We start from the raw sequence: 10258 nt of genomic DNA, 5'->3' as shown, positions 1-10258 counted from the left end.
CCGGTGGGTGGGGTTGGGGGTGGGAGTGGGGGTCTCCCTGGCCTGGGAGGGCGGCGCCCCCTTGAACCCGCCTGCACTCGGGGCCCGCTCCCCTGCCCGGCCCTTCGCCCGGCGTTTTCTCCGCCCCGCGCCACTTCCCAGTCCGAAGGGAGATGCCCTCCACGTTTCCGCTTTCTCTCCAGCCTCTAGATTGCCAGATGCGGCTGTGCGCCTCGCTGGGTGTTTTCCATAGCCCCTTTCCTCTCTCGGCGGGCAGGGCTGACATCACCCACAGCGTTTTCTGGCTTGGCGGGGTAGGGAGGTGGCTCCCGGCAGGTTCAGCGCACCTTCGCCCCCAAGGCCAGCGCGGTCCGGTGGTCGGCGTGTATTTCTTTGTCGAGGAAGGCTGATGCTCTCGATAACCACTCTAATGCGAGAATTTTGCGGCGAGGTGAGACTGTCTCCACGGTGAGGTGACAGCTTCTCTTGCGAGGTGTGGCAGCGCTTCCTGTTGTGCAAGACAGACGTTGCCCTGGCATTACGTAAATCATCGTGTCTCCTTCATTCGGTATAAAGAAGACCAACGTGCTATGTCTGGGTTCGAAAGGAAGGAAGACCCAGTTCTAATTTGAAAACATAAGTGTCTGATATAAATCAGTATATTGGAACATCATTCCTATTGTGAAAGTTTTCACTTATGAGTTAGAATAAACTTAATGCCGTCAGCTTTCTAATAGGACTTATTCTGGAACTGGCTTCATTAGGCGTCCTTCGTTAATATAAAAATACATATTAGCTTTCCTTGAGATCTCGAATTCCCCTGGCTGGAGGCACAGGTTCAGTGTTGCCGAGGCCAAATAATGCAAGTGAGAATTACCTTCGTGGCCGTTACCACCTCTAGTCAAGTATTTCTATTATGAGCAGCTCTTACGTCATCCATAAAGTAGGTAAATATTCTCTAACAAAGTTAATAGTTCCTCTCCAAAAAAGGGAGGGCACAGTCTCATAATTATTATGTAGCTTCTTTGTACTTAATTTTTGCAGTTTTCTAACAGCTCAGCTGTAGGACAGTTCCATTTTTTCCTGCCTCCTGAATCAGGATAATTTGACCAAGGGCATTTAGCTGTTCTAAGTTTTAGGCTTTTAACAAATAGCTGCCTAATTTAAATGATTGGAAAGCACTTGTTACATGGAAATGAAGTTGGTAGGATAACCCATTGCTGTATATTTTTTTCCATTGAATTGTATCTCATAAAATAGATATAAAAGCCTGTTAATCCAACCCAATGACATTATGTAACGCCAGTTTGGAGATTTGGAGTGCCTGCAGCAATGCGCAAGGTGCACTAAAAGTCTGCCCCTGGACCCAATCCTGGCTGCGGTGACAGCAGCAGCAGGCTGGGTCCCTTCTTGGATGGAAGCGGGGACTGTGGCACCCCTGGTGCAGTAGGTGGCGCTCTTCTTTCTCAGAGCCTGCCCCTGCAGCCGATGCAGTGGGCCTTTTGCCACTAGAGGTGCCATTTTTCAAACTATGAACTGACCCTTCCTAGTTAGACTGCAGAGCGTATAGCCATAGGCCCAGAGAAGAAAACCCGAAATGAGATGTTGTCACTTCCTTTGCCATCCTTTGTTTTTAAAATAGTGTAAAGGGTTCCCTTTATTCTAATTGTTTTTATTAAATGACTTTGCTGAAGTTTTCAAACAGCTGATTTTTTTTTTGAGATTGATTTTTGAAAGATCACTATTAAAAGTGTAATTGGAAAAACCATGTTGACCTCGATCAAACTCTGGTGGATTGAATTATAACCTTTTCTTTTTCTATGTAGGCTGATCAGCTGACCGAAGAACAGATTGCTGGTAAGTTGATGACTTCAGGGAGTTTCAGTAGACCGGAACTAGGCAGACTCAGTTCTGGTGACTCCTCTGTCCCCTCCCCCTATAGTCTGAGCAGGTTTCTAAGAATTTACTTAAATGAAAACAATAAGCAGAGATATTTAGGTCAAGTGTTACTCCTTGTCAGCATTTTGGAGATAATGAGAAAGGAAGTAGAACTAAGAATACCCACTTATTATACTCTGGAGTATTTGACTATGCTTCACGGTGTGCCAGGCTTTGTATATAATGAGATTACATGGAGGCTGCTACAAAAATGTAGCAAAAATGTAGTTTAGAATTCTTATGCCATAGGTCTTTTAGTAATTCACCATGAAAGCTTGTACTTGCTATTCTAAATGGGAACGGGTGGAAATAAGTGTCAGGACCACTGTAATAATTGGGAAGGGAATGATTTAGTTTAGATTTTAGCTTTTAATATTCCCTGGAGAACTTTTTTTTTTTTTTTTGCGGTACGCAGTCCTCTTACTGTTGTGGCCTCTCCCGTTGCGGAGCACAGGCTCAGCGGACATGGCTTACGGGCCCAGCCGCTCCGTGGCATGTGGGATCTTCCCGGACCGGGGCACGAACCCGTGTCCCCTGCATCGGCAGGCGGACTCTCAACCACTGCGCCACCAGGGAAGCCCCTGGAGGACTTTTTTGAGATGGTTTCTCTTTAGGAAACCAGGAATGCCTTTGAAATACTCTGAATGCCATGTAGAGAGAACACACTGGTTACGTGGGATTGTACATTTCTGGTAACCACCTCTTCCTACGGCTGTGAAACGGGGAGTTCTTGTGGCTGTAGAAATTTAACAGGAAGGGACCATAAAGGAACATGTGGACCAATCTTCACTTGTCAGATTGGACTTAGGACTAAATTAAGTGTTGAAGCTTAGCCTTCTTTATGTGAGAATATTGTGACTTTATGGAACTGGTTACCAGGAATGACGTTTGCTCTATGGACTACTGTGTGAAGGCCAGTCCATCAGAACTGCTGTGATCTTTGTTTCAGCAGATAAAGAGCAGGCAGTTTCTCTTAACTTGCACAACTTGGATGGCTTGCTTTGGCAAGTTAAGGAAAGGGCGTGCTGTGGCTGGGTTGGGTGAAGACATTCATTCTAAAAGGTAAACTTTTGTTTTCAGAATTCAAGGAAGCTTTCTCCCTATTTGACAAAGATGGCGATGGCACCATCACAACAAAGGAACTTGGAACTGTCATGAGGTCACTGGGTCAGAACCCAACAGAAGCCGAATTGCAGGATATGATCAACGAAGTGGACGCTGATGGTAAGGGCTTTAGAACTATGAACGAATGCCAGCGTTGTGTAATTCAAGTTCAGACATTAAAGATTGTCTTTCAGGTCCCCAGATCAAGGCAAACGTGCAAAGATCCTTTCTGTGGTTTCCTTACAGCCACTGACAGTTAAAATAGAAGATTACGGGCCTGCCTGTCGCCCTGCTCACTGTCTAGAATATTTCCTGGATCGGATCGCAGTATTGTTCTTTTCCACTCGCCATGACCTGCAGCGCAGTCTTTTATCAACTGGCCCATGAGTCTGCACTGAGTCCTATGGGGAAAGTAAAAATAAATAGCTGTAGACCTTTTAAAAAAGCTTATTGTCTCTAAGAGGAGAAAAAACCCAAGTGAGGTAGGGGAGGAGCATTCTCAGATGTTAACATGTGGAAGTGAGTACAGTGTGAGCTGGCAGTGTGGTTGGTTTTTTTTTTGTTTTTTTGCGGTACGCGGGCCTCTCACTGTTGAGGCCTCTCCCGTTGCGGAGCACAGGCTCCGGACGCGCAGGCTCAGCGGCCATGGCTCACGGTCCCAGCCGCTCCGCGGCATGTGGGATCTTCCCGGACCGGGGCACGAACCCGTGTCCCCTGCATCAGCAGGCGGACTCTCAACCACTGCGCCACCGGGGAAGCCCTGTCAGTGTGTTTATTGAAGAGGGTTTTGAGGATCATTGAGGCTTGGAGGTGGGGTGCATGATGATTGTAGGGAGTAGATTTATAGAAGCTAGTAGAAGGATGTGGAGCCAGAAGGGACAAGCAGTAACCCCTCCAGCAGTTGGTCACCATTTTGTTGTTCGTTCCTCTGGACTCCAGAACAGTGGACAGTAGACCTTTTATTGGGCACTTCTATCAGTAAGTCGTTTTTGATCACCCCCCCACAAAGAAAACACGGTTTTTGGAAATAATATCAATTAAATTAATAATTTTAATTTATTTAATAAACTGAAGTAAATTAATCAAATCTACAGACATTGTAGAACATTAGTAAATTTTGAAAAGAGCTAGGAATAAACAATTTGGATCTAGACTACTTTCTTGATGATTGGCATGATAGTAGCCATTTAAAAATATGATATCATAAGGTGATAAAATGGAATTACACTTCTCTGGTCGTATACATTTAGAAGCAGGGGTTTTGGGTCAGCTCTTTAACAATGGTTTTACCCCATTTGAACTACTTCTAAAGACTGTTTTCATCCTTAGTAATTTGGAAAAAGAGGTTTTTCATAGTTCCGTCTCGTTTGACTGCTAAGGGTGATCAGCCATCTGGGGACGTGGGGTGGCGCTCTCATGTTTTGTGTAAGCCCCGGGGAAACTGTGCTTGGGGACTGGCAAAGTGTATTAGGCCCTCGGGTTTTATGGAACAAGGTGGGGAAAGTTGTCTGAAGGTATAGAATCTGGTACTCACAATGAATAAATATGATGCCTAAGGACGTCGCCGTGTGGCTGTAAGAGAGCATTTCAAATAATTTTGTCTTCCGTGAATGTCAATAATGCTTAAAAATTTTGGAGGCTAAATAGATTTGAAGGAATCTCTGAATTATTATTTTGATTTAAAGGTACTGGTGAAAATGAGTGACTTAACGTAAGGCTTTTTTCTTCTAATTTAACTTTTGTTTCTGTTTAGTTCAAGTAACACTGTTGATCTGGTGACTTGTCTTTGGGGTGTTCGTCGAGAAGGAGGAGTTGTTTGGAATACTGGCCATAAAACAGATTCTTCTGACAGTTTCCTGAATGTTAATAGTCTGAGCTGAGAAAACACTTTTGAGCCTTGCCCTTAATGGGAAATAAAGATACTGAGTTGGGGAGAAAATGATTAGGTGACTTACCATAATGTGGCTGAGAAATGCCTCCTGGAGAAGACTTCGCAACACTTTATGGTCCCTGGCATAACAAAGTCAACTTTTTTCCCGCTCATAATCCTTTTCTTTCCTAAAAACATTGTGTACTCCTGGTGGCCCAATTATGGACCTTCACCAGCATCGCTAGTGCAGGCAGAGCTAGATCCGAGTGACCTCCCTAACTCTGGGGAAGGCAAACTCAGGTGCCTCCCTTGGGAGTAGAAAGATTCAGCTTGCACTGCTATGGGCTTTTTTTCCTCTTGAACTGTACAAAACCTTCAGTGGCCAAGAGTCTGTATGCACATTTTCCTTTGCATCATTAAATGCTATCCTGGGCACTGATCACTGGTTTGAATTATGTGAGTCACATGAAATTGCCCTGTGAAGTATTTGAATAGTTTAAGCCTAAGATGGCTCAACAAAATAAAACAATTTACCAGTTTGTCCTAGCGAATGCTTACTGTTCTATAAAGTGGTTCTAAAACTATCACTCCAGGGTAGCGTCACTGGAGCGCTTATTTTACATGAGCTTTTGTTTTTCTATTTGAGGTAATGGCACCATTGATTTCCCAGAATTTTTGACTATGATGGCTAGAAAAATGAAAGATACAGACAGTGAAGAAGAAATCCGCGAGGCATTCCGAGTCTTTGACAAGGTAACCCTGCGTCTGCATTGCAGACTGTACTTAAATATGGCTTTCTGGCTGTCATTTCTAAAAGCTTTAACGTTCTGTTCTAGTTAGAACACTTACCTAACTGCCTGAGCCTCTGTAATCTCATTTTCAGATATCCTGACTTATTGTAGTAACCTTATCAGATGAGAGTAAACATAATAAATAGTAGAGAAATTTTGAACCAAGTTTCTTGATTGTGACTTTCAATTTCTGTTTGCTTTTCAAAAGCCCCTGCAGTGTCTGCATTGGCTGACTGGATGTGTTTAGTAGGTAGAAGTGGGAACTGGAGATGGAGAATTGCCGACATACACACAGTTGGCAGTAACTTGAGGGGCTTAATTAAGTCAAAGGCCTACTTGCCCACACCGAACCACTAGGAGTCCCTACCAGTAACAGTTGCTGAATGTTCACAGGATGGCAATGGTTACATCAGTGCTGCAGAACTACGTCACGTCATGACAAACTTAGGAGAAAAACTAACAGATGAAGAAGTAGATGAAATGATCAGAGAAGCAGATATTGATGGAGATGGACAAGTCAACTACGAAGGTAACACACCAAGCTTCTTTAGCTTAGTTTTTAAGTTTTCCCTTTAGGATCTATAAACAAGTTAACTACTTGAACTAGATTTTTTTTTTTTTTCCTTATGCAGAGTAGAGATGTTATGTTCATTAAAGCTGCTTTTGAAGATAACCGAAAGTTATGATTATTTGTCTTTTCAGAATTCGTACAGATGATGACTGCAAAATGAAGACCTACTTTCAACTCCTTTTCTCCCCCCTCTAGAAGAATCAAATTGATCTTTTACTTACCTCTTGCAAAAAAAAAAAAAAAAAAATTCATTTACTCATTCTGTTTCTATATAGCAAAACTGAATGTCAAGAGTACCTTCTGTCCACACACACACAAAATCTGCATGTATCGATTGGTGGTCCTGTCCCCTAAAGATCAAGCTACATCAGTTTTCCGATATAAATACTTGTCCTACCTTAATGATAAGGAAGCACTTAGTGGACACCTGGCAGGTCCGTCCGCTCACGGTTAATACACTGTTTGGGCTGGCCAGTTTTTCATGCATGCAGCTTGACAGTTGAGCACAGTCAGGCGTTTGTATTAAAAATGAAAAACAAAAAAACAAATTCAAAGCCTATTCAAAGGGGCTCTAGTTCAATTTGTTACCATAAATCGTCATAGCTGGTTTACTGAAAACAGACATTGAAGATTGGTTTACCTCAGGATGCCGTGGAAGAGAAACTGTCCAGGCATAGCCCCACTGGCAGGATGGCCCTCTTGTAACTTCCCCGTGCTCCTACCTGTCGTGACCGGGACACACCCTGGTGGCATGCCCACGTGTGTTGGTTTAGCCTTGTCTGCATTGTGCTAGAGCGGAGTGGGTGTCAGGCTATCACCATTCATACAAATTTTTAAAAACCTTTATCAAGGGAGCATCTTTGGACTCTCTGTTTTTAAAACCTTCCGAACCATGACTTGGAGCCAGCAGAGTAGGCTGTGGCTGTGGACTTCAGCACAAGCATCAACATTGCTGTTCAAGAAATTACAATTTACGTCCATTCCAAGTTGTAAATGCTAGTTTTTTTTTTTTTTCCAATAAAAAGACCATTAACTTAAAGTGGTGTTAAATGCTTTGTAAAGCTGAGATCTAAACGGGGACAAGGCAGTTGGAGGGGAGGCAAGTGTACCTTTAAATGCCCACAGCCCAGCATTGGGTTTCCCTCCCTCCCTCCCTCCTGAAATCCCAGCACCAACTGCTGAGCCTGAGACCTTGCCTAAAACCAAGCAGATACCGATTGCTTCATCTTATTTATGGACATGTAGGTCTACTTGTATTTTCACTGGTGGGGGGGGAGGGGGGAAAGTGAATTATGGTAACTTAATGATTATTCAGGCAGTAGAGCTCTAAATGAAGGAAAAAAACCACTTTCTCTCAAGCATGTATTTAGGGGTTCTTATCAATTGTGCTGCTGATTACCTGTTTTATGTAACTACTTGAGACCATCTGTGCAAAAGACATGATTTAGTGTGTCTGTAATTCAATCCTCGCTGTGTGTGGTAGAAGCAGTCACTTTTCTAAGCCAGGCTTTTCATGCCTAAAAGACACTACCAGTCACCTTTTGATTCACAGTTTTTAATTTATGATTATACTTACCTTAGACTCCTTTTACTTTTTTTCTTTTTTTTTTTTAGGTTGACTTGACTTTGCTTCCCCACCCCCCAAGTAGAACTAATGCTAGCTCCCAACTTGAAAGTAAAACTCCCAGCCCAGAGGGAATTTTGTGTTTCTTTATAAACCTGTAACCAAAACTCAGAGATGCTGGTACTGGTCTTTGCGGTGGGATTGGTTTGCTTAAAAGCTCCCTTAAAAGGCGTTTGGATTTAGTGCAGACCTCTTTTTGAAGTGAAGGCTGGATATGCATTTTTCAGGGTGTTAACTTGGTTGTATCTTATTAGCGAGGAGATTTGGATTTTGAGTGTTTCTGTGAGAAGTTTTACTTTGCCAGGGAACAGCAGCAGGCTGCTAGGGAGGCAGTGAGAAGCTCTTGGCAGCCAAATGGGTGCATTCGGGGCTGTTTTATGGAGACCCTCAGCTTCTCCCTCTCCTACTTCTTGTCTCTCTGGCACTTTGCAGCTCTTTAGTGTTCCCGCCAGAGGGGTGGGTCAGAGCGGTGGAGAGGAGCCTGCCCATCTGCCTTTCCTGCTGGTCCTTAGACCCGGTGGTTGGAAGAAGAGAGGTTGACGTCATGAGCTGGGCTTGGCTTTCACAACTCCTTGAATCGGGAAGGAACATCTCAGAATACCTCGGGGGTTTTCTTCTGGTGAGACAGGACTGGGGTTTCTCCTTCGAGTAAGTTAATAACCTGGATGTTTCTTGCAGGGAGGTCGAGTAGCCTGACTGTTGACCCACTCTCAGGCCTGTGGCCAATGACCTCCTGGTAGTTTTAAAAAGGGTTGAGGGCGATTTGGCTTGTTTTTCGGAAACTTTGCCTTCTGTCTTACCCTTTCACCGAGTTTTTTCCTAGAAGCTGGGTGGACTCCATGTTAGTGGTCCTGCAGTCTTTCCTAAAAGACTACTCTTGAATGGCCCGGATCCTGTACGGGAACCAGAAACCTTTCCCCCAGGGGATGCTGAGTTCCACTTTGGTGCACAGGGAACTCAGTCCACTGTAGCCTTTCTCTCTGGCCTTTGAGGGGGACGACCAGCCCAGGGGTTGAGTGTTTGCAGTCGGCAGGAGTTTGTGAGAGGAAATAGCTGGATGAGGTGGCAGTACTGTGAAAGGTGGTCAGCACCTTCCTGTAAACTCTTGCCCTACTTCTAACTGCTCTATAAATATATATATATATACACACACATATATAAAGTGACTAGTTTAACTGGCATCCCGCAGGAGCCTGAGACTTGCCATAAAATACTGCTGAGTCCTTGGCATATACTTTCATAGTTTTGTTCTCCATCTGTTCGGGGTAGGTGTCAAGCAAGGTAAATGTATCTTGATATTTCAGATGGACTTTTGATGTACTGTTGCCAAGGAAGGTTTTTTTCTGGTTTTTTGACAAACGAATTTTTGCACACTTTAAATTGGTGTCTTTCGGCAACTTAAAACATTGAAAATTAGCTACTGTACATATTTTTATATTCTCTTTATAAATGCATGTCTGACTGTACTTGTAACCATATTGTAACACGTGGCACACGTGGCCGCCCAGTAGGCCTCGTGCTGCTGTGGCCCCGTCAGAGTAGCAGCATATTAGCAGCCCCTCAGCATACTGGGAACTTCTTCCTAAACAAAGAATGTAAATTTGGTCAAGTCTGCTCTTGGTTCATTCAATTATTTTTAACATTTGAATTAATTATTGTATATCCTAAATACATTTATCCTTTTGGCAGTGACTAGATTCCACGAATGTGTCTTAATCTATCCCTTCAGCTGGCGGTTACTATTATCTTTTTTGATCCCTTGAAGTTACCCTGTAGGAGACAGAAATTCTTTGCTGTCTGTATTCCTCAGAGTGAGAAGGTAGTGGCATGGGTGGAGTGTGTGTTCTTTCTCCAAATCGATTACAATGTTCATTAAACATGTCTGTAGCAAAGATGGTGGTAGTTCTTTTGTTAACCGAAGTCACCCTTCACCGTGGCGATTTGCAAAGGAGATGTACTTGAACGTTTCTGTAAATCGTGAGATGAACTGTTTGGAGATTTAACCACCTCTCTGATGGGGGACCAACTCTATGGAAATTGTAAATAAGTTCTATTTATAAACCTGGCGCTGTATTCAATAAACATTTCTGCAGCCTTTCATCTCTAACTGCGAACTCTGTAGGTTTTTAGCTCGCAATCCTTTCCATTCCTTTTTGCTCAATGAACAAGCTACACCTGCCCTCAGATGTGATTCCACCTGGGCCCTAGCGTGGTAGGGGAGGGACCAGAAACACCACAGACACATCCCACTACGGCCTTACCCTGGTTTTAAAGTTTAGGTGTCAATAGCTGACGTTTTAACACAATCTCTTGGCATATTAATGTATCCGTGTTTGCCTTATGTGGAAAATTCACACCGTAAAAAGATTCATTCCTCTTTA

The 10258-nt window shown here is 43.6% G+C and overlaps 1 protein-coding gene across 1 annotated transcript in view; it reads left to right on the top strand.

Annotated features, from left to right (window-relative positions):
- The window catches only part of CALM1 (calmodulin 1), an 11402-nt gene extending 1418 nt beyond the window's left edge, over window positions 1-9984 (top strand). The window contains exons 2-6 of the mRNA XM_024736255.1: window positions 1806-1836; window positions 2998-3141; window positions 5538-5644; window positions 6076-6211; window positions 6385-9984. Coding sequence (XP_024592023.1) covers window positions 1806-1836; window positions 2998-3141; window positions 5538-5644; window positions 6076-6211; window positions 6385-6413 — 447 coding nt within the window. The 3' untranslated portion in view covers window positions 6414-9984. The remainder of the gene's footprint in view (window positions 1-1805; window positions 1837-2997; window positions 3142-5537; window positions 5645-6075; window positions 6212-6384) is intronic.
- The last annotated feature ends 274 nt before the right edge of the window (window positions 9985-10258 follow it).

The sequence above is a fragment of the Neophocaena asiaeorientalis genome, unplaced genomic scaffold (genome assembly GCF_003031525.2).
Source record: "Neophocaena asiaeorientalis asiaeorientalis breed wild unplaced genomic scaffold, Neophocaena_asiaeorientalis_V1.1 scaffold152, whole genome shotgun sequence".
NCBI lineage: Eukaryota > Metazoa > Chordata > Mammalia > Artiodactyla > Phocoenidae > Neophocaena > Neophocaena asiaeorientalis.
Note: the sequence above shows the minus strand (reverse complement) of the source record. Positions and strands in the feature narration are given on the sequence as shown.